This window comes from Tasmannia lanceolata, unplaced genomic scaffold (genome assembly GCF_043159265.1).
Source record: "Tasmannia lanceolata isolate RefF3 unplaced genomic scaffold, GAP_Taslan_0.1 ptg000007l, whole genome shotgun sequence".
NCBI lineage: Eukaryota > Viridiplantae > Streptophyta > Magnoliopsida > Canellales > Winteraceae > Tasmannia > Tasmannia lanceolata.
The window spans coordinates 9,217,369-9,241,966 of record NW_027518684.1 but is presented as its reverse complement, the minus strand read 5'-3'; the positions used below and the strand labels follow the sequence as shown (position 1 = coordinate 9,241,966).

The window sequence follows — 24,598 nt, the reverse complement described above, 5'->3', positions numbered from 1 at the left end:
CAATTTAGTTCTAACTCTTTTTGGATCCTTTGGATTGCCTGGATCCATTGACACCCTTACATGTTGACAAATAATCACACCAATTGAATGGGTTAGGATCTCTGGTACCATCGAATGCATGACCCAAAAAATGCCTAGAATCTAGAGTCTAGACCACCTTTGTACCTTCAAGGTTCGTTTGGATTAGTTGTGATTACCGGTATCAGGTGCTGGAATCGGCATTGTATTCCGATTCGATTCAAAAACTTAAGAGAATTAGGGGACTGAAATGAACCTGTTTACTGTCCACAAAGGTAGTATTCTGATTCCACCTTGGTTGGAATGAATATTTTGATTGGAATTTTTTCTTTTCTTTTTGTTTTTCATTCCATTTCCAGGGGAATAAAAGGATGCCAAATCCAATTCCAATTCCTGATTCCAGCAATCTAATAATATGATTATATGAGATAATTGGAGAAGAAAACTGAACTAGAAGAATTATCTCAACCGTCCGATTTGTAGTCTCGAAAGTCCATGTAGTCAAGATTCCATTCCACCGAATGCCTCCCACAAAATTCCACCCGTACGCGGTTTACAAAAAAAGAGTCAAATGTACAGAAAGTGTCTTTTTCTCGGCCAATTCGCCCAATGGCAGAACCGAAAATATAACGAAACTAAAAGGCTAAAAGACTAAAGACTTCCAGCAAGCTGGCTACTGTACATTATTTCTCTGTCGCACGATATCCGCTTTCTCTAAAAAAAAACCGTGGGCCCACCATGTGCTCTCGTGTACTCTCTCTCTCCCAAAACTCTTTTTTTATCCTTGGCCTTTCTCAATCTTTCTCTCTGCAATGCAGCTCTCAAAAGAGGGCCTGCAAAGCTAAAAACCCTCCACCTCTCTCTCTCTCTCTCCAACCATGAAAACCCACCTCCGATTCAGGGTTTTAGCCCTTCTATTACCTCTTTCTCTCTCCTTTCTTTTCATGGCGAGATCTCAGACAAATCCCGGCGATATCTCGGCGATGCAATCTCTGTCCAAAAACTTGAACGCCAGCGTGGCACTCGGATGGACCGACCCAGACCCGTGCAAATGGAAACTCGTCACGTGCTCAGCCAACCGAGTCACCGCCATCCAAATCGGAAACCAGCAACTCGGAGGAAATCTCCCACCAGATATCCAAAACCTAACCTCTCTGACTCGGTTAGAACTCCATCTCAACAATCTCACCGGTTCTCTACCGACTCTGACCGGGTTGGCTCAGTTGCAAGTTCTCCTCCTCTACAACAACAGCTTCTCATCTATACCCCAAAATTTCTTTTCTGGCCTTTCCTCACTTCAATCTGTTTACTTAGACTACAACCCCTTTTCCTCTTGGCAGATTCCAAATACCCTAAATGATGCTTTAACCCTAGTAAATTTCTCGGCCAACTCGGCAAATCTTACTGGAAAAATCCCTGATTTTTTGGGTACTAGTTTTGCGAGCTTGAATCATCTGGGTCTTGCTTACAATAACCTAGATGGTGGGTTGCCATTAACGTTTGCGGGATCGTCCATTCAATCGCTCTGGTTGAATAATCAGCAGGGAATCAGGCTCTCTGGAACCATCCAAATTATTCAGAACATGACCAATTTGGTTCAGCTCTGGTTACATGTGAACGCCTTCTCCGGCCCCTTGCCGGATTTTTCAGGGTTAAAGTCTTTGCAGGATTTGGAAATCCGTGACAATAGATTGACTGGTATTGTTCCTTCCTCTTTGACCTCACTTCCTTCTCTGAATAAAGTACTTTTAAAGAACAATCTACTTCAAGGGCCAATCCCTCTATTTGAGAATAAGGTAGATACGGATGTTAATTCGACTCAGACCAGTAATAGGTTCTGTTTGCCCCAACCGGGTGATTGCGATTCTCGTGTAAATGTATTGATTTCGGTTGCAAAATCGTTGAATTTTCCTGATAACCTTGCTGATAGTTGGAGTGGGAATGATCCTTGTGTGAATTGGCTGGGGATTACTTGTAATTCTGGTGGGAACATTACTGTTGTTAATTTTGATTTGAAGGGTTTTTCGGGTACTATTTCGCCCGATTTCGTTCAACTTGGTTCATTGCAGAAACTGCTGCTTTCTGATAATAATCTCACTGGTTCTATACCACCTGAGCTCACACAACTGGTGAATCTTCAAACATTGGATGTTCGTAACAATTCGTTCTCTGGGAAAGTCCCTGTTTTTAATCAGAATGTTCTTGTTCGGACAGAGGGGAATCCAAATATTGGGAAACAGGATCCTGGTAGCCCTAGTCCATCACCAGATAACACTTCTGGTGGTTCAACTTCAGGCAGAGGTAATCAAACCAATAGCAATGGTAGTAGCAGTAAAAAATCATCTATTTCGTTGGGAGTTATTGCGGGATCTGTAGTTGGTGTTGTCATTGTGGTTCTTGTAGTGGCGGCGTTGTTTTATTGCTTCTGCAAGAGAAAACAAAGTCGATTTGGTAAAGTACAGAGTCCAAACACAACAGTCATTCACCCTCGGCATTCTGGATCGGACCCAGAAGCAGTAAAGATCACAATCGCAGGCTCGAGCTTGAATGGGACCGTGAGTGATGGGTACAGTAGGACTAGCAGCGGACCCAGTGACATTCAACTTGTTGATACTGGAAATATGGTAATCTCAATACAAGTACTGAGAACTATGACGAACAATTTCAGCGAAGAGAATATCTTGGGACGGGGTGGGTTTGGGACGGTTTATAAAGGGGAATTGCAGGATGGGACAACAGTTGCGGTGAAGAGAATGGAATCGGGTGTGATTAGTTCAAAGGGATTGAATGAATTCAAGTCAGAGATCGCAGTTTTGACCAAAGTTCGGCACAGGCATTTGGTGACACTTCTTGGGTATTGTTTGGAAGGGAATGAGAGGCTTTTAGTATATGAATATATGCCTCAAGGGACTCTTGGAGACCATCTTTTTAACTGGAAGGAACTTGGGTTGAAGCCTTTGGAATGGAAGAAGAGATTGAGTATTGCTTTGGATGTCGCAAGGGGAGTTGAATATCTACATAGTTTGGCTCGTGAGAGCTTTATTCATCGTGATCTCAAGCCTACTAATATTCTTCTTGGAGATGACATGAAGGCTAAAGTTGCAGATTTCGGTCTTGTTCGTCTTGCACCTGATGGGAAATGTTCGGTCGAAACAAGACTAGCTGGAACTTTTGGTTATCTTGCACCAGAGTATGCAGGCAAGTATCTTTACTTAGTTCGATGTCTTTAAAAGTAGTAGAATGATTATACTGTTTGTTTGTTGTTAGCCTTATTAACAAACCTACAATAAGCATCTGAAAATTGCAATGGAAATCAATTAATCCAGTCATCCCTTAAGAAGCCCAGAATAAAATAAGTCTGTTAATTTATAGCCTCTTTGGATGGCACCAAAATTATCCTTGCTTAGAAACAAGTATTTTAATTTAATCTTTTTTGCAAATAAGACATTTATACCTCTTTGGGAGCCATTAGCTATTATCTTCTTAAATCTTTTATAACCATTATTGAAAAATAATCCTATTTAATTTCAAAACCATGTGCATATAAGATCGTATGCAAAAAAAATATTAGTGATCCAATAAGGGCCTCTTTGGATGCCATCGATATTTGTTCTTATTTGCAAATAAGATGGTTAGAAGTTACTCTTGTTTGTAAATGGTAACTACTGCCACCTAGGATGCCATAAAAGAAATGATTTTTCTGTTGGAGAACATTAGAACTGAAATCAAATGCTAAAAATCTTTTAAGATTTCAATTCTTGTTTTTCTATTTCTTGGTTTTCCCTTTTGTATAATATACTTTTAGGAATAGAACTGGCATAAATAGTTTCCATAGTACTAATTTTCTGAAGCTATCTCTGCTACTGTTCATCAGAGCAATTGGATAAGATCTGTGGATGCCCATGAGTTTGACCAAACTTTATCTGCACCCTTAATTTTTTGTTGCATTATGAATTCTGATTATATGGTTCTGTGTATACAACTGATGCCCCTAATGCGCAGTTAACACAACCATGCACATGGATAGTTGAATCCAATTCACGCACTAACATGAACCCGGGTGTTGTTTGTTAACTGTGTGGATGGACAGTAACTGGACGCGTGACAACTAAAGCCGATGTCTTCAGCTTCGGTGTGATTCTGATGGAGTTGGTAACAGGTCGGAGGGCACTTGACGAGAGCCAACCAGAGGAAAGTGTCCATTTAGTGACATGGTTCCGAAGGATGCAGATTAACAAAGAGACCTTTCAGAAGGCAATTGACCCAACAATGGACATAACTGAAGAGACACTAAACAGCATCAACAAAGTTTCTGAGCTTGCAGGGCACTGCTGTGGAAGGGAACCCCACCAGAGACCTGAGATGGGTCACGCTGTTAATGTCCTTTCATCGCTTGTGGACGTGTGGAGGCCCACGGACCCTGACTCAGAGGACATCTATGGGATAGACCTAGACATGACCCTACCACAAGCCCTCAAGAAGTGGCAAGCATTCGAGGATAGCAGTGCGACTTCATCGTTCCTCGCCAGCGTGGACAACACCCAAACCAGCATACCCACCAGGCCCTCTGGATTTGCTGATTCCTTCACCTCAGCTGATGGGAGGTGAGAATAGAGATAGTTCTTGAACAGTTTGCTTCAAATCCTTCCTTCCGCTGTTTTTTTCCTTTTGTAATTTTATTGTAAGGCCTTCTCTTTGTGGATGTATGATGGATGTAGCCATGTTGGTCTTTTACGGATACTCTTTTTATTTGTTTCTTTTGTTTCTTGGGGTTGTTTCAGAAATGGTTATTAGATCACGGAAAAATATCATCTCGCATTGTGGTGTAATGTGTTGTTGTTCTTTTCATTTATTTATTTTTCAATTTTGTCCTGGTCTTTAATGTAAATAAAAATATATCAGAATTGAAAACAATTCAATTACATAGTTGATTTTGTTTAAGTATAAAGGATTAAATACATCATCTCCAACGGCTCAAACTTTTGGAGTAATTGGTCGTTCACGTGGTATCAGAGCAAAGGTCATGAGTTCAAAACTCTTGTCTAGGCCAACCCTAAAAAGAGGTGCCACACGTGAGGGGGTGGGGGTGTTGAAGTATAAAAGATTAAATAACACCATCTACAACAGCTTAAGCTTTTCGTGTAATTGGTTGGTTCACGGATTTGGGGATGTAGTTCCGTCAAGCATTATGAATCAAAATCTCCAATTAGTGGTGATTCAAGTGTCCTAAAGGCTTCATGAAATTTACATTTTTCTAATATTAATTAAGTATAAATACCATTGATCACAACCAATTCTTATTTTATTGTTATCCCTATTAATAACTTTATTTTTGTAATTAAAAACAGGGATAGTACAGTCTGGTTGTGACCATTCAAAAAAAAAAAAGGTACAGTCTGTTTGTGCAATATAAAACATACATCCATGTGACATGTCACATGTATACAAAGTTCCATAGTTTAGATTCTGTGTTTTAAGGATTGAAGCTTATATGGATACCCTATGCTCTTTGTTGGGGCACTCCCCTTGTCTATCTTTACCTAGCAAAACGGGATTTTGTTTAAAATTCCCCTAATCCTCTAGACAAGTCTACACATATCCCCACCCTTGTCACCTCCTTGTTGACTACTACATCCACTAAAATCCAAGCTAACCAAACAAAGCCTTTGGAAAATGAAGATGAAAAATGGGGTTGTATTTGTTTAAAAATTAAGTTATTTGAAAAATATTAAAGTGTGAGGCGCACTTGTTAGCTAATCCAAACCGTTCTCCCATCGGCCTTTTAAATGCTTAGAAGAGGGGACGGACGGTTCGGATTTATTTGGAAAAGTCCCCAATAAATCAAAAGAGTCATTTGGAGTTGCAGCTGTTATTCATTTGCAAGAAAATTGACGTTATATTGTATAGGGATCTGAACACACATTGTTGTGGGCCACGTCCAGCACAATTCTAGGTCTTTTAAGTGAAGTTGATTGATGTTTTTCTTCCGATGGGATTGACTTATTCCACCACTCTCGACATTCCGTCTCTCTCTCTCTCTCTCGTATACGTCATGGCGGTGTTTCGCAGAGATTGTTACCCGCTAGTTTCGGCGAGAAAAAGAAGCAAAAAACGGAAGAGATAGATGGAATATGAGGCTTGTGGGTCCTCCATACATTTCACCAGAAACTCTTAGCCGATCGGGACAGGACAGTAAACATGTGTTAGCCCCTTTAATTAAGGGTGTTCCAGCATAATTAAGTTGCTGCCCCTGATGTCAATATGCCACCCCTGACTGACCATTTTCTCATTTCCACTGGGATTGGAGCGACCTTACTTGTCTTCTTGTGCATACGCTTGCGGGGGAGTTTGGAGAATGCCAGGCGTATGACAGCTGGGTAAAGAGTGGGACACACACACGGAAGCAACCAATTGCCGGAACTTGGAAGATGAGAAGAATCCCGACAGATCAGCAATGGTTTGCCAGCTGTCACTAACCTGCTGCCGTCTCCAAGATTCCCCCCACTCCCCACCGAACCCTCCCCATCTCTGTATGGAGAACGGAGCCTCTCTCGTCATTATAAACGGGAACCAGATTCGGCAGTTTTCAAGGTGCATGTGCCGTGTACGAGGCTACATCATTTTTTATTTGTTTGTTTGGGAAGTGATAAACTCACCCCCTTTTCTTCCCTAAGCCAGTCTCCTCTGGTGCATTTAGGAATACTCTTTTCCACTACAAGATGATGGCGTACGTCGTATCTTACTCAGACCAGGCTCGCGAGCCTTATCAAGCTTGGCTTATATTATGGGCATTGATATATTCACACCCCTCATCTTCCCTGGACAGCCCTATCTAGTGTAATTTGACTACACTTTTTACAACCCGGGGGGTTGGTAGTCCAAGTAACAAATGGGGTTCCAAAAAAGAAGTGACATATTTTGCCTCCTCCTTTCGCTCCATAGACAACCCTTTTAGTGTGTGTGTATATATATATAATCCTTAACGAGCCGAGCCTGGCCTAGCTTGGGCTTGGCTCGTTAAGCGTAACGAGCCTGGCAAGCAGGCTCTGCTCGTTAAGGATTCGAGCCGAGCTCGAGCGAGCTTCTAAGCCCGAGCCAAAATTGACACCCTTAATTAGGAGTGCAGCTCGGATCGATTTTTTTGGAATTCGGGTTGAGCTTTTACCTTAAATTGGGTCGGGTTAAGGTTGATTCCAATTCATATTTTAGCAAAAGCTCAACCTGACCCAACCCAACCCAAGTTGCACCCCTACAATCAATAGAGCTGGAGTAATAGTTGAAGCAGCTAGTAGAAAACTGAAACAACTAGTTATAGTAGGCATGAAGGAACTAAATGAGATTCGTTCTTTCTTTTTTCTTTTTCTATTTTTTACATATGTTTATAGAAAATATTCCAATTGACAGAATCAGTTCCATTTGAAAGTTCTTGATTCATTAGAGTCATTATAGACGATACTAACAAATATAGATCGGCAGAGGTAACAAAAAAAGATTGATTTATCAGATGTGACACCTACCAATGGCGGGATTCCGAATCAACAGATTCATTGAACAACTCGTGAGTAGAGTAATGGTGAGAAGAACTGTGCCATGTAACTTCATTAAAAAATGAAACTCTCTTTGAATAACTATAGAATAAAAGAATTGGATTTGAAAAGAAGTTATATTTTGATAATTTCTTTTTCCACTACAAGATGGTGGCCCGGGGAAGAAAAGGGGGTGAATATATCATTTCCCCTATGTTTCAGTTAGTTTTCGTTGACCCCAATAGGAGGCGCGGGTCCGTCGTCACTCTTATGAGTTAGTACGAGTTGTGGGCCCCTTGGGCCACCTGCTTGCTCGTTTCTTTTACCATTGAGAAGTTTTAAAACATACGTTACGTAGGGATTTGCTAGGGACCATAGAGAAGGCATTGTTTTGCCAGCTGGCACTACCAGCTGCCGTCCTCCCTCTCACTCCCACCGAAGAGGGAACCAGATTCGACAGTTGTCTTCTAGATTTATATGAGTCATTATAAACGGGAACCAGATTCGACAGTTTTCAACGTGCATGTGCCATTTACGAGGCCACGTCATTAAAATACAGCACTTTTTATTTCCGTGTTTGGTAAGTTATATATTCGCCCCCTTTTTTCCCCCTCTGGCCACCCCCTTCTACTGTATTTATGTCTATCCTTTTACAATACAACAGAGCGGTCTGGGGATGAAAATGGGGTGAATGTAAAATTCCCCGTTGTCTAGGTTAGTTTTCGTGGGTACTACTAATAGGAGGCGTGGGACGTCATTCCTTAGAGCTATAATGTTTGTGGGCCCCTTGGGCCACCTACTTTGCTTATTTCTTTACTTTTTTACCCTCTCTCGAGCGTCACCGATTCCACTCACCGTGTATACTTCAAATTCTAGGAGACACCATACGTAAGTCCCGCCACAATTGAAGCATCTGGTGGGGTCCACATTTGCTGTGATTCATACAAGGAAAATGATACGGTGGCCCACCCCCTTTACTGTAAAAAGTATAGTCATAAATACACGAGGGGGGGGGGGGGGGGGAGGGAGTGTCATAGTTTCAAATCAGATGTATTAAAGCAACTTAGAGCTTCATGTGATGGCTCTCTCCACTGTTGAGAAGTTTCCAAGCTTAATGAACATGATTTCAAAGCAGATGAAGTTCAAATAGCTACTTAGTAATCCTACTGATAAAACTTCACTTTTTCACACAGCAATATTGTACTTGCTAACCTCCATCTCATATAGAGATAGAAAAAAAAATACCAGGTCCCTAAAGAACTACAGATTCTTGTACCTCTTCTCAACTTCTTCCAAATCATGAATCTCCTTGTAATATCTACAAACTCGATGGACACACCTGCACCCACACAATGACATATACACTTTAAGCATGCAACTTAGATTCTGACATTCACACCAAATCAATATGGTAAGAGTATTCACTGCCTACCAATAAAGAAGGCATGCGGCAGCACAAAGGATAACATTCCTCTGAGCTTTAAAAATCTGCAAAGCATCTCAACAATATCATCAAGTTAAATGCTTGGTTACGAAAGAGGAATAAACAGGAGGAAAGACGAACCTTATTTCCCAGAACCTATGTTCAAGATACCAAGAAATAATTCCATTCAAACAAACCAGAAACCATAATACTTAATTGAAACACTCAGCAACAAGCCAAACATTACCAATAGCTACAATACTTAATTGTTCCATCAGCTTTGTATTTAATCATGTAAACCTATTTGCAACCAATAAATTTTTGTTTGCTTGCCCGAGAACAATGTCCCATTTATCATTCCTACAAAGTAGATTCATCTCCCATATCATCACTTCAATCTACCATGAGTTCATCTTAGCTTCATTGAATGAGTCCAGTTCAGAAAATTTTTGAAGCTCTGTAGGAAAACCTGTTGAGATTGCTTCTACTTTGCCTTTCTCAAAAAATAGAGCCAGACATAAAGTTGAGGAAGACCAGTAGAGGCTTTTATACTAGCTACGGAGCTGTAATACCATTTTTGTGATTGTTGTCCTTGTTTATGATTTTCATTTCCAGCAAGCTGGTTTTCTACAAGGAATTATATAAGGGATCAACAGAGTAGATTGTACGAGTTTTATGAATGCTATTGGATGTTTCCTAACCCTTTGATTAAAATCGTGTGATTGTTCTTTGAAGCCCAAGATATAACCTATTGAAGTGCATTTATGAGGTTAAAAAAATAAAAATAACAAATATCAGCTACCAGTCAATTCATGCAACTCGCCCAAGATATAACCTATTGAAGTGCATTTATGAGGTTCAAAAAATAAAATAACAAATATCTGCTACCAGCCTACCAGTCAATTCATGCAACTCTCTCTCTCCTGCCTGATGAATAGTCCGGATCAGCATAATGTTTAATCCCATGTTTTTTTTTTGGCGTAGGTGGTTAGTTCCATGTTATTGAACCACGTAGTCAAACAATTTCTTACCTTCTGAATCAGTCCACCACAACTACAAGCACACATAAGTCCAACTAATGTATAACCTCGTCGGGCCTTGAGTTTCGGCAAAGTCCAAATCAAGTAGAATCAAATTGGGATTCTATTTTAATACACAGCACTTACAGAAATTTTGGTAATGACTTTCGAATTTATGACAGCTCCAAGAGGGCAGAAATTCTGTCTACAGCCCAAAACAATTGTGTTGTTAGCTGGTTTGCTGAGATTATTTTCATCATCTTTTTTCTTTTTTGAATGGCAGCAAATGACTTTATTAATTAACATAAATAAGGAGGAAGTACAAAGCCCAAGAACAAGGTGGCCGTGTAGAAGTAGCTTCTAAAAGTAAAGAGAAAAACCAAGCTCCAATGCTTCTCCTACCAATATAGAAATAGAAAATAATTAAATTCCTAGGGGGAGACACTCGAAAAGCTACAACCGCAGCCAAGTCACACCATAGAGAGCCTAACTGATCACTGATCAGCGTCACTGTTGGCCAATCTTCAAACATGCTGAAATCACACCCTATGGCCCTCTATTTGATCCAAATCTTCATCTATCGCATCAGCAATTCTCCAAAGACAAGTTTTGCTATTCAGCCACCTAATTACATTTAGAGAATCTCCCTCTACAATGATATCTATGTAGACTGTAAAATCAACTAGACGAATCCCTTGCAATATTGCCTGCTAGAGGAGAAGGGGATGAATGAACCTCTTGATTGTTGCAAATCTCACTCCAAAACTGCCAAAGGGCATAGGAAGAAACACCCCGAAAGAAAGGGCTCACACCCGCCCATGATATAATCAAAGCTTGAGCCATTAAAAAAACATGCTGAGCCCCCTAATTTAGACTTGTTGTTGAAGATGCGACTATTCCGTTCCTTCCAAATAACCCAAATGTAAGCCAAATAAGCCGATCTTCCCAAAATTTGCCCTCTTTGAGGCCAAGGAGTGAAGTTCCATTCTTCGAATAAATCTTCTATATGTGCCAGGAAGACTCACCTGGTGCCAAAGCAAGATAGAGTGCGACTCCAAATCTCTCTAGCATAACTGCACTCGATGAAAATGCAGTTGAGGATTGCAGTCCAGTCAAAGGTGCGCACTCTATGTGAGGTGGGAATCTTCAAGACCTTGTTTACAAGCAAGATAGGCAGAGCCGGTAGCAGTTTGTGGTAGAAAGATTTGACACTGACTATCCCAGTAGAATTCTGTTTCCAAATTCTCTTGTCCTCCATGTTTCCAACAAAAGTCAATTCCCAGATTTCTAAAAACTCAGCTACCCTGTCCAGCTCATGATTGAAGAAATTGCGACGGAAATGAGTGTCCCAAGTGATCTTACCTTCAATGCAGACAATGAAGCCATTGCATATAAATCAAGGAGTTCCTTTAGAGGCACATCTTTACACCAAGGATATCTCCAGAATCAGATTATATCTCCTTTGTAAGCCCTAGAAGTATTCCTTTTAGAAAAGAGATCTTCTGATCTAGAATGTCCCACATCGTGGTTCCATAATGCTTGTAGTTATCACTTGATGCCCATCTTCCAAGTTCGATCCCGTATTTCTGTTCAATAGCAGAGAGCCATAAAAGTGATCTTCAATCCCCAATTCTCCAAAGCCATTTTCCCAGCAAGGCTTTATTCATAGTCTTGAGGTTGCGGAATCCCAATTCGTCGTTGGCTTTTTGTTGACATACGTCCTCCCATCTTACCAGACGCATGGTTTAGATTTCATCCAACACCTAAATTTCGGATGTCGGTCGCTTTTTGTTGACATACGTCCTCCCATCTTACTAGACGCATGGTTTAGATTTCGTCCAACACCTAAATTTCGGATGTCGGTCTGCACCAACACCGAAATTACCAATTTCGGTGCAGCAAAAGTGGCTCCTGTTCTTTTTTCAAGTCTCAGGTTCCTGTGAAAAGCCTCAAACATCTCAACTAGATTTTCCTTCACCATCTCCCAAAGCTCTTGAAAAATCAAGACAAAAGCCGTTTGGGCCCGGGGCCAAAGAAAACAACCCGGCCTTGATTTCATCCTTGGAGAAAGAGGACTGTACAAAGAAGCAGGATTCGTTTATCCAGGTGGGGAATCGCGAATCCCCGTTTCGCGAATCGGATTCGGTTCGATTCCCCAAAATAAGGGAATCCCGAATCGATTCCATCGGAAACGCGATTTCTCTCACCGGATTCGCGTTTTTTAATTTCTAAATCCACGTTTCAAAACATTAAAATTCGCGGTTTTAACAAAATGGGAATCCCGGTTCCCATTAACTAAAACCGCGATTCCCATTCCACAGAATCCGTTTTTAAGTTATGGGAATCGCAATTCCCGCTTTTTGATGTGAAATGCTATTTTAACCAGTTTGCAAAGAAGAGGGGGTAAAATGAGTTGGGGCTTTTTCGTAAATTTCTTTTAAAACCTAAAAAATCGTATAAAACAGAGATTTTTTCTTGAAAACCCTAAAAGCCTCTCCTCTTTCAACGTAACTGAAACCCTAGAAGCATCTCCTCACTCCCTAGCCATTCTCCACTACACCCCCCCCCCCCGGCGACGTCCGTGCGACGGCAAGAGGAGAAGAAGAAGAAGGTTATGAAAAAGCTAATTTTTATTTTTATTTTCAAAAAAGAAAGGGATTCCCCTCTTTAACGGTTTCTGTGCTGCCATTTCTCACAGAAACATTCTCTGATCTGTGAGAATGGTTCACTGCTTGAGGAATAAAGTAATAACCCCCCTCCCCCTCTCTAACGGTTTCCTGTGGAATGGTTCTTACAGAAACCATTCCGTGTGAGAATGGTTTCTGTGAGAATAATTCACTGGTTGAGGATATAACCCCCCCCCCCCCCCCTCCCCTTCACTGCTTGAGAATGGGTTTAGGGGAGTGATATTTACTCCCATTTTGATCACCCCACACCCACGTCAGTGGCAATGGGTGAGAAAAATTGAGTGGCTTTGATTGCAAAGGGGCTAATGTACATGATGTAAAAAAAAAAAATCCAGTGGCTACACTGGCAATGGGTGTCCTTGTTCATCGATCAAAAGGGGCGTAAATATCATTTCCCTATTTTTATTGTAGGGCTCACTTGAAATGTTTGGGATCTTGTGAGGTTTTAATGTTTTTCGGATAATTTAGACTCAAAATAACCAATCAATAAAAAATTTAGGAATTATTAGATTGAGTGTGAACTGTGAAGTTTTGATTGTGGTCAACTCACTCTGATTCAATTTTCTTGGATGCAAAGTTGTGATTTGTATTGCTTGTTTTATTTCAAAATCGCAAATTAGGATGGGACGGAATTGATATTTTCTTGGATGCAAAGTTGCAACTCTCCGGTGAATCCCCGGCGACTCCCCGGCAAAATTTCGAATCCCGCTCCCAACCATCCCCGGAGCCTTCGAATCCCGCTTTCGAATCCCGAGTCGAATCCCGTTTTCGTTTCCCGCCCTGGCAACCCCAATTGTATCCCATCCCCATCACTCGATTCAAGTTGGTCAAAGTCAATACCGTATGGGGTTGGGAGAGCTGAAAACTCTAAAGAGTAAAGAGACGAGTAGAAGTGATTCGTACAAACCCAGCATAGTAATCAGTAACTTCATTTTTTTAAGAGGGGTTTAAAACCAGGTTTTGAACTGATTTTACTGTCCCCCAAACAATCTCAAAAACTCGTTTTGGAGAGAGGATTTACAACCCAGAAAATCACATTTCCAAACAACGCTTTTGTGTAGTTTCAATCCCAAAACTGCTTTGATGACAGCCCACTTTTTGCACTTCTCTCTTGGGTTGGAGATCAGTTCAAGACTGATAATTGAAAGCAGTCTAAAATGACACCAACCGCTCAGATTTCAGGAAAAAGAAACATCAAGAGCACATTTATATACTGCCCAGGAAATTGTGCAACTAAGCACGGATTTTCTGAACTAGTTGCAGCTCAAAAAATTACAGATTGTGGAAAAACTCAAAAGGGGTTGTAAGCCAAAAAATTCACCTTCTCATGAGATGAGAAAACCAATTGGAGAAATGAGATAGGAAATCAATAGAGGTTGTTAGAAACTTACCAACTTCTCCAAAAGTTTAAGCTGTTGGAGAAAGGCGTTTATCTTTTATACTTTAACAGTCCCCCTCACGTGCGGCCCCTCTTTTAGGGTTGGCCTACACGTGGCCCCCTTTTTTGGGTTTGGCCATTACATGTGGTCCCACTTTGGGCCGACCATTGCATGTGGATTTTGTTTTTGACATCGGAGATGTTTGAACTCGAGACCTTTGGCTCTGATACCATGTTAGAAACTTATCAACTTCTCCAAAAGCTTAAGCTGTAGGAGAAGGTGTTATCGTATCTTTTATACTTTAACAGAGGACATTTAAAGCTAAGAGCTTGGAACTCCAGACCATGGAATGGAATGGTAATGAACCAGGAAGGGAAAATCAATAAAAGGATATTGAGAAGCAGGTAAAAATCTATGGTTCCGGGAGGGAGACCATTCAGAGACAAAATGATCGGTTCGAGATAGAAAAATTGAAAGGGCAGCAGATTACCATTCGAGAATGAGTCTTTAGTATTGGGAATGTCGTAGATGTGGATACCAAAACTTCAAATATAGGGTGGTCTGTCAAAGATGAAACATAAGATGATGTAATTTAGAATTATGATTATTTGTTTCATGGACAAATTTAATTTTTTTAATTTTATTTAGGCTTTATTTAGATTTACATTTCATGCTTTAATAATTTAATAAGTGGGAGATGTCCACATCAACCTATGACCAAATTCAATTACTTATTAGTTATTACTGATAGCTCACTACCCTAAACTCGAGCCTAAACTCAATTAAAGATCCTTATAACCGTATTAGTCTTATTATGATGCACCACTTAAAACTTCCTAAACCCAATTCACTTAAAACCTTAAAACCTCATTGGTTGCTCCCATGGCCTACCATTAAAACTCTTTCAAATCCACCTGAAACCTTATAAAACTCATTTTATATTCCATTGGCCAATCCTATGATCCACCACTTATCTTACTTACCCAACACCCCCTCCCATATAAATATCTCAACCCCTTTAAAAAACCGTAACTTTGGAATTCGAAAAAAAATACCCCCTCCCTCTTTTGTGTGAAGAAAGCTTACCTGTCTCCTCTCTCCTCTCTCCTCCTTTCCTCCCCTTTTCTCTCCTTTTCTTTCCCCCTCTAGTGAGCTGCCGCTTTCTCTTCTTGCCCGCTCTTCGTTCTCCTCTTCTTTCTCCTCCTCTTTACCCCATTTCTTCTCCTCTCCTTCCTCTCACCCTCACTGTTGGATTTATAAGTTGCCCCTTTTACCCCTTTCTCCACATCTTCTTTTGAAAAGTCAGCCGCCTCTCTCTTCTTTCCCTCCCTTCTTTCTCCTCTTCTTTACCTCATTTCTTCTCCTCTCGTTCCTATCACCCTCACCATTGGGTTTATACGCTGCCCTTTTTACCCCTTTCTCCTCATCTTCTCTTCCAGTTCTTTCTTGTTTCTCCACTTTTCTCCCTCTCACTTACTTTCACTATGATCAACCCCTTATTTCCCCACTCTAGCTTTCACTCTTTCTCAGCGGATGACCATGGCATGAAGCACGGCACGTCACTTCCAAGGACGGATCCCATTCCCTTTATTTCCAACAGCCTACCCCATATTCTCTACCCCCTGAAAATTTCCCATCTTCTTTTTACATTCCCTTGCCTAACCTTTCCCAGATACTATTACTTTTCCCATCACCTTGTCCTGGCCCATTGGCTATTATCACAATCTAGCCACTCGTAGGTACTATTTTTTTTTTAATGGCACAACTTGTGGGTATTATTTGAGCCGTATATTAGATCATTTCATAGATCTGATTTTTACATACATTATAGGAGACCTATTATATTTCTAGCAGCTAGTTGTTTTATTATAGATTTTATGTACGGAACCTGCATGAGCCGAGTTAATAGAATTAGAACCCATATTTTGCTCCTAAGTTCCCAGGAGTCATCTTGCAAACCCTAGTTTTGCCCCAAAAGATGGCCATCCGTGTGCTCTTCATACATGCATACGAAATTAGTACTAACAAAATCTCAGCCTAACCTAGGATCTTATTCCACTTGATGCAGTCTCGACAAGGGTTTCACGCACTAAAATTAGTCCAAGATGTGACTATTGATGGAACAAACACAAATATTCACAGATTTCAAAATCTAATCACGGAACTACCAAAGCAAGAAATAATCCCAAAACAGCCCATAGTGCAGATCTAGGGTAAAAACAATGATAAAAAGCAAAAAATAATTTCATGGACAGCAATAAATACACCCTAATCAAAAGAAGACAAGAGAAAAAAAATAGCTCGAAGCAAAAATACTTGAGATCTAAGTTATAAATTCCGTTCCGGTCGCCGTTCCATTTTGGCTACTGGAACGGAACGTTTCGGTGTTTCTGCCGTTTCGTTCGGCGTTTCGTTCAAAACTTTTCGTTCCGCTCCGACGAGGGGAATTTAAAAAAAAAAAAAAAACAATTAAAAATATGAAAAAAATCCAGTGCGTATAGTGATTTTTTTTCGATTTTTTTGCAAAAAGACGAAAATATCCCTCCCAACAGCACCCCCACGGTCATAAAACGAGGGTAAATTTGTAAAATACACTCCCCAACTGCCATAAGGGCATTTCGGTAATTTTTTGAATTTTTTCCAACTTTCCGGCCGGAATAGGGGATTTCGCCTGTTCCGCTCGGAATTCCGACCGGAAAGACTCAAACCGACCGGAATGGAAAATATAGGCATTCCGTTCCGGAATCCGGACCGGACCCGGAATTCCAGTGCGTTCTAGCCGGAACGGAACCGAATTGATAACCTGGCTTGAGATCCAGTACCTCCACCAAGTCCACACCTAGAAGGTTGAAACAAAAGGAGAGAAGATTATGTCTTTTCATTAGCCAAAATAAAACCAATAACTACAATTTTGTAGTGTTTGAATCGCCTTTTAAACCTTAATTGAAACATGAAAAGACCTACTTATCCCTCACTTATATCCTTTGCTCTAACATAAACTCAGGTACTTTTAACTATCAGACCATTAAAATGAAAGAAAGTACTAATTGAACACGGCCTTTGAGTTCCCTAAGTTCCCCAAGGGTCATGTGGACCCTTTGGTAGGCTATGGCTCCCATATATCTATCTTTGATAGGCCATGGTTCTCACATGCATCAATGGCATTACTAACTCTATTATATATGATTGTGATACTATTCATTTTCATTTTCCCAATGGGATTTAGAAAGTTTTGATTTGACAATTTTTTTTATTTATTTTTGGAACGGCGCTGATTTGACAATTTTAGGGACTCATTTTGGGTCTGGAAGTCTATTTTTTAGTACAGTTGGAATCTCAGACAAATTAAGAGTATTTTAGGTATGTTTTAATATTATAAGGTCTAGGATTCGAAATCCTTGGGTTTGGAGTTGTAAAAGGTCATGTAGTCGGTATATAAAATCTATATATTATGAATTTTACACTAGTGAAAGTTGTCTCATAGCTTTGATGCTGATTTTCACATTGATAACATCACCCATACACTATTCAACTCCATCTCATGGGTTTCTCTCCTCAATGGCTATGTACTATTCTTCATTAGAGTTTGAATTTAAGAACTGTCTGAATCTTCACCTATTTGCTACACCAGTATGCATTCAACTCACACTAACTACAGTGAAGAAATACAATGTGGAATCAATTCAATTGACTTTGGCCACTATGATAAAAAAGATCATTCAATTGACTTTGGCCACTATGATAAAAAAGATCATGACAGTCGTCGACGATTCTTAGAGAATTAATGAAACAATATTGAAAATCTTTTGATGGTTTACATTTACTCAACTCAACTAAGCCTGTGTCCCAAACTAGTTAGGGTCGGCTAATGAATCCTTTAGAAAATTTTCATGAAGAAGGTGAAAGAATCTACCCGGCTCAAATTGACTAAGTCTAATCCTGACACTAGTTGGGTTCGTCTAGATGGATCATTTTCTTCCATTCTCTCCTATCCAAGGTCATGTTCTCTGTTATGTTCCTAGCCATCAAGTCTTTCCTCACTATTTCTACCCAAATTGTTTTCGGTCTACCCCTCCTCTTTTTACTCCGTCAACTTGGCAGGAGTCACTTCTTCTCACTAGAGCATCCAAAGGCCTAAGTTGGATATGCCCAAACCATCTTAAGCGGTGCTCTCTCATCTTCTCCTCAATTGGTGCCACCCCCACCGTTTTACGGATGTCTTCATTTGTAATTCTATCTAACTTTGCGTAGCCGCATATCCATCTAAGCATTTGTATCTCCGCTACCCAAGTTGTTTATATTTAAAATTCAATATTTATATTATGTTTTTTAGTTTCTCACTTGTATTGATGAAAAAACATACAAAAAGGTAGGTAAAAGGCCTTCGTAATATGCATTGCTAATTTAAGTGGGTGCAAGAAATGCAACAATCAGATGACTATGATAGTACAAAGCGCACATGAACAACAGAAATTAGCCAAATGAAAAACAGCATCTAAATGTATATATTGTTTTGTTCCAATATACAAAACAACATAAAAAAACTAACACATCCAAGACTCAAACCACCATAAAAGAATTAGAAGAAGAGCTCACGGTTTTCTCATAGCGATCTCTTTCGGCAGCAGTGCAGATCTCAGATGTACACATCAACCGGTGCTCATTTTTCCAATATATGTCTACACAGAAAGAATCCACAATTAGTACAAGAAAATAGCGAGAGGAATCAAGAATCCGAGAGATCTAATCATCATTAAGAAGGGTTAAAGAAATGCATAAATGATGGAAACCCTAGAAAATTACCCATGATCTGAAAAACGGCAAAGGGGACGATACTGATTGCGGGTTGGAGGATTAGGGAGATGAGAGCCACGATCCGAGATTTCACGAGCTTTGGAAAGGGAATTGTGAGGAGAAGGGCAATTGAAGCCTCTGCTGCTACCACGTAGGTCAAGATCAACCACTGTAACGCCATTCTCTCTCTCTCTCTCTCTCTCTCTCTCTCGTCTTCCTCTTACAGGGAAAAGTTGATTGGGGACTTATATCTCCACTACCATATTTTGATAATGGCACTAAGGTAGTGTCATTATCAAATTATGGTAGATTTTAGACTTGTCAAATTTTCTTTTCTTCTTAACCAAGCAAGCTACAGAATAGACCCGGCAAAATGGGACCCGTACACGCGGGTACACGCGGCCCGCAGGGGTACGGGTACCAATTTCAATACCAGAGAAAAAAAATACCCGCACCCAACCTGTACCCGTGACCTGCAGGTGGGTCTGGGTCGGGCGTTGGTGCCCGCGAGTTACCCGCCATTTTGTTTTCAACTTTTTATTCTTAAGGCCTAAACACTAAACACTAAAAAATAGACTACGTGGGTGGGCCAACAAAACAAGTCAAAGCAATCAGACCATGTGACTGGCATCTTTGGTTGTACCAAAACAAACATTTGTTAAAGTAAATGAAAATTTGTATGATGAATGGGCGTATAAACATGTACTCATCATCCCATCCTTGATATTTGATTTTAAATTTGCCGGGTTACCTGCGGGTATACCCGTACCCGCCCGGTTGGGTTCCGGGTTCATAAAAGGCTAGCCCTACCCGCGCCGGTATTTCTTACCCATACCAGCCGGTACCTGTACCCGCACCCGCCTGGTTACCCGTTTGCCAAGTCTACTACAGAAGATGCGGAATGCTTTGGTAGGGCCAAACCTCATTGTAATACAATGTGGTGTCTCTCACCTTTGATTGACCCAAACCTTGCCTTTGATCCTATGGAAACGAAGTTTTGGGACAGCTCTTCATTTGCCAATAAGATCACTGGAGTCAATTTTTGAGAACTAACCATAAAATGGGGTGAGAAAAAAAAGGTGGTGTAAAACATAAGTTAGAATTGTAGTGTTTACAAGAAGATGGGTAACAGACCCAAATGGCTTGTTACCGATTGTTCTGGTCATTTCCAAAGAGATTCCGATACATTTAGAGAAAGTAATCACAACGTTCGTAATAAAGTATAAATTAGGTTTATGATGGCAGTGAGATTACATTTCAAAAGAGAGTAGTAAAAAATGTACATCCGTACCATTTTATATTCAGATCCAATGGCTCTCCTTACCCTTTAATCTTAAACAACCAAAATCTGGATCTGCATCATAACCATCTCCATTACAAAAAAGAGAGAGGACACAATTTACAGGCAGTCATTACACACACCCCCCCCCCCCCCCCCCAACAACAAAGCCGACTCAGTCGCTCTAAGTATCCACGTGTCAAGATGGGGGACGTACCGTCACTGCCCTCAACTAGCCGCCTCAGTTTGCAATTACATAAACTAGAGTTCAGTAACCATGGGAAAAAAACCCCACTCAGGAGCCTATTTCCGATGCCTGTGTTTTGGTTCAGCTCTCTGCCGCTTATCTTCATCCCAGTCTCGTTCATAAATCCTGAATCCAGCTCATTAAGGATAAGCAATTTAGATCATGTAGACTATAAGCATGTAAAAAGAATGGTTGCTGTTATTTTGAAGAAGAGATAAAGATGATGCGGCCATGGAAGGTGACCAATAAAGAAGTCACCAGGAAAGAGATCTGTGCGCGTGCCTGTATTGTGTACTTTATCGTATGCCAAATCAGGCCAGGTTGAGTCGAAATCAGGCCAGATGGGTTATGTATTTTTATTGTATGCTTACTGTACCCAAACCCAACCTGCCTCTAAATCTCTCAACCCTAACCCAACCCATCTAACCCGAAATCAGGCCAGGTTGAGTAGGGTTGGGTTTGGGTTCACATAGGACCAAACAGAAAAATAAAAGAAAAAAAAACATAACCCAAAGAAAATCAAGATAAAATTAGAGGATGGAGGTCGGGTTTGGATCGGGTCGGGTTGCCAAGGCCTCAACCCTAACCCAACCTGAAATAAAATCGGGTTGGCTTTTCCCAACACAACCCAAGGAAATGCCAACCCTACCCAAGCCAAAATTAGGTTGAACCTGTCGGGTTCGGGTTGAGACCGCCCAAAGTAGCACCCCTAGATATTTGAAAGCAATTTTTTTTTATGCGAGATGGCTGAGATGGAAACTTTATCATTTTAACATTCAAACACAAAAAAGAGGTATATTGAGGATACTGGTCATTCTCACGACGGTTGATCTTGCCACCAGCTTCTTTGCTATGAATCCTCGGCCCAGGTTCCTCCATGTAAGCTGCTCGCTGTAACATAGCCCCCTTTCTGGGTGGGACCACCTGCGAATACTCACCACTGGCTTCTGCCAATGATGAGTGGTCTCTTTTAATTTTTCGTCTCTTGGATGCCGCATTGGCATCCATATCCTCCTTCAGAATGTTCCCTTTATCCCTCTCCCTCTCCTCCACCTGAAAACATAAGGAAAATGTAAGTAGGTTCGTCAATAACAAAAGACAGGAATGGCAAGATTGCAGAGCTTAATGGAGTATGTTTTTCAACATGGCAGAAAGACTTTTACATTGATAACTGTGGATCATAAATAATAAATTTCCATAGACCATTTTTTTAATGACAAATTTCCATAGATATTATTTGGTAAAATATATAGAACACAACACTTCTTAAAATTTCCTTATAATTGTGAAGGTTCAGAATACTAATTCTTGGCTTCACAAGCCAAGATTCCTCGTACAAGTTTAAATGAGGATGATCATTTGGAAGATCGATATGGAAAGGGCACCCATTTGTCTGACACCAGAGTTGAGTATATGGATGTGCATCATGGCGTGGTGCCTTAATACGCTGTTATGCGGTTTTATTCAGCAATCATTGTAATCTGTATCGGGGACAACTTGTCCCCGTATCTTGTATTCGGTGATTTCTGATATAATAAATTTGTTATCTTTCAAAAAAAAATATGGAAAGGGCATATGGTCATGTCGAGTGGAGATTTGTAGGTTACATCATGGGAGGGGAGGGCTCCTCATAGGATAATTGAAGTGGAAGAGAGAGAGGCTTCGTAGAAGGTATCACGGGTTAAATATTCACCTTCAATCTGTGAATGATACTTGGTGTCTCGTGGGATGTGGAGTTCCAAGTAAAATGTTTGAAGCATCTTTAGTGGAATAAAAAAGGAAAAAACTCAAATAGGTGACATGTATTGGTTATACAGTCGATATGTATCGGTTTGGACTCTAGCCGAAATGCTCAATGACACGAGTATTCTGAACCTTGCTCCAAATGGGCTTCTTGTGGGAAAGTAGAACCGAAGAAAGTGGGAACCGGTGTCTAAGGAATGTGGGAGCATTGTTTAGGGAACTTGTTTCTAAGAGACGAAGCTCTCTTAGGAGAGTGATTTAAGAGAGGAGCAGCTTGTGAAGAAATGCATCACTGAAAATAAGTTATAGGGTTCAGAGAGGTGGGTGGGATGGGAGACAGATTATCAGGAGAAGAGGCTGAGAAGACATTCTTAGTGTATTAGGTCTGATTGATGACAAGGATTAGAATGAGAATGAAAATGTCAATTTATGGGCACTTTCTCCCAGCCGTATCCTTGGCATTTGGCAGATTCAGTGGATAGGTTTGTCAACAGTTCTAGAGGAATGGGGAGTCTTTTTTTTAATTCTGCAAAAGGTGCAAGCAAAACAAAAAACAAAACAAAATGATATAGTTTGATAGCAACAAGATGAGACTTTCAATGGATGAGGACAGGAAGAAGGAACGAATTAAAGTTTATCTCATTTGCATATTAGGGAAGTAAATTATAAGCCAGGGAATAGTACTAGCATTAAATTTGAGGGAAACTGCACTGATCGTGATCATTTTAAAAATTGTTTCAACCGAAAGATGGGTGAAGTCCTGTTTCCAAGAGATGTTAAAAGAGGCATAAGCAATGCAATTCAACCAGGCATCATAGTAAGAAGCAAGGAGTACATTGTGTTGGTGAGTATGAAAGTTCAACCACAAGTTGGTGAAGTCTAATTTCCAAGAATTGTTTAACAAAAGTGTAAGCAATGCATTTCAACCAAGATATATACACATCAATGCAAATTTCCATCCCCATATACACATAAATGCAGGGCAGTTTTCAGGTTAAAATAGATATAATGAACTCCGGTGAACAAGTATTCTAGGTGTACCTTATTTGACACCATATCTCGCTCATCACGCTTTCTCTCCCGAAAGTCATCTTCTCTTCTACGTTTTGCATCATCCTGTAGAACCAACATATTCTCCTCTGAGCGTCTTCGTTCTTTTTCTTCATGTCTAGGAGACAACCTCTGGATGTGTCTAGAACTACCAACCCTTCTATCAGGTTCTTCATCTCTTCTCCCGACATTAACGGATTGGGGAACAATATGAGGTGGTAGAGGTGGTGGTGGAGGCAAACTTTGCCCATGAAAGCGATCATCAAGAAGTTGTTTTTCGGAGGACATTTCACTGTAGCGGGGTTTATCTTTATTTCTTTCATCCTTAGGTTTATCACCAGCCCTATCAAAATTTCTTTCTATTCCTCTCTCTTGCATTCTTTCAACTGAGCGTTCTCTCGCATATCTCTCCATTGACCTTTCTCTTGACTTCTCAGCAAGAATATCTTCACCACGGGACCTATCAGGACGTTCTAGTCTTTCTTTATGGTCTCTATCATATCTTTCATTACCCTTGTCTTTTGATCTATCCAAAAGCTTATCTGTGGACCTACTGAGATTTTGTTCATTGGTTCCAGGCTTGTCGAGATCCACAGAATGAGATTTGTCCATTGTCCGTGGATCCACAACTCTTTCTCTATCAGAGAATCGGATTTCTTGACCTTCTCCATCTTTGGCTTCAGTGTCCGCCTTTCGGCGTTTGGTCAATCTGTCTTGTTCTTCTGCTGGACTGGTTCGCTTTTGTTGCTTATCTACAGACTTCGAAGCAAGGAAAGAATCATCATGAAAAGGAGACTGAGCAACATCATCTAGATCTTTTCCACGTAATTCAGTAGGTTTAACAGCTCCACTCTCCATCTTAGTTACAATACCATGCAAATCCATGGGCGTTTTACTAGATATGGTTAAGGCTTTGGATGAAGTTGAAAGTATACCACCATTGCTAGTAGATACAGAAGTGTTAACTGCTCCACCTTGCCTGCCTTCTGATGGATGAGCTGAGAAATCTCTGTCCCCGGCAGAAGGAAATGAAGCGGATACTCGGCCAACAGATTTTCCACTTTTCAAATCATCTTTTGCCAGATCCAGTTTTTGCTGTTTTGTGAGAGAACCAGCCTGTGTTGAGCGTTTTATCTGAGATTTTGCCTGTCACGAGTGAAAGAAAAAAAGCCTGAAAAATCATGGATATAATTGACAAATCATGCCTATGATTTAAAAATGCATAACGGATGCAAAACACACATCATGTTGGACTAAATCGAAAAATAACAGCATGCCAGTAACTTTAGATCTATGTCACAAATATCTTTCTCGGGAATTTCTTGGCAAGGGAAAATCTCAGGATAGATATGTTAATATTTTTATTTTTTCGGGTCTATATCAGGAAAAACTATAAAATAAAATTATTTAAAGATATATAAATATATATATAT

The 24,598-nt window shown here is 40.4% G+C and overlaps 3 protein-coding genes across 5 annotated transcripts in view; 1 reads left to right on the top strand and 2 right to left on the bottom strand.

Moving 5' to 3' along the window:
* The first annotated feature begins 782 nt into the window (after nucleotides 1–782).
* LOC143881769 (receptor protein kinase TMK1-like) lies at nucleotides 783–4,847 on the top strand. The gene is made up of 2 exons (XM_077385044.1): nucleotides 783–3,216; nucleotides 4,109–4,847. Exons 1-2 carry the CDS (start codon nucleotides 897–899, stop codon nucleotides 4,624–4,626), a joined length of 2,838 nt encoding a protein of 945 aa, XP_077241159.1. The 5' UTR covers nucleotides 783–896; the 3' UTR covers nucleotides 4,627–4,847.
* Nucleotides 4,848–8,578: 3,731 nt separating this feature from the next.
* Nucleotides 8,579–19,073, bottom strand: LOC143880930 (uncharacterized). The gene is made up of 4 exons (XM_077383909.1): nucleotides 18,856–19,073; nucleotides 18,649–18,731; nucleotides 8,977–9,032; nucleotides 8,579–8,883 (listed from the first exon to the last, which is right to left on the bottom strand). The coding sequence occupies exons 1-4, from the start codon at nucleotides 19,025–19,027 to the stop codon at nucleotides 8,805–8,807; spliced, it is 390 nt and encodes a 129-aa protein (XP_077240024.1). The 5' UTR covers nucleotides 19,028–19,073; the 3' UTR covers nucleotides 8,579–8,804.
* Nucleotides 19,074–20,054: 981 nt separating this feature from the next.
* Nucleotides 20,055–24,598, bottom strand: part of THO2 — a 46,212-nt gene continuing 41,668 nt past the window's right edge. For all 3 annotated transcript variants that reach the window (XM_077385041.1, XM_077385042.1, XM_077385043.1), the window contains 3 exons: nucleotides 23,157–24,311; nucleotides 21,181–21,425; nucleotides 20,055–20,498 (listed from right to left, as the gene is read on the bottom strand). In XM_077385041.1, coding sequence (XP_077241156.1) covers nucleotides 20,429–20,498; nucleotides 21,181–21,425; nucleotides 23,157–24,311 — 1,470 coding nt within the window. In that variant the 3' untranslated portion in view covers nucleotides 20,055–20,428. The remainder of the gene's footprint in view (nucleotides 20,499–21,180; nucleotides 21,426–23,156; nucleotides 24,312–24,598) is intronic.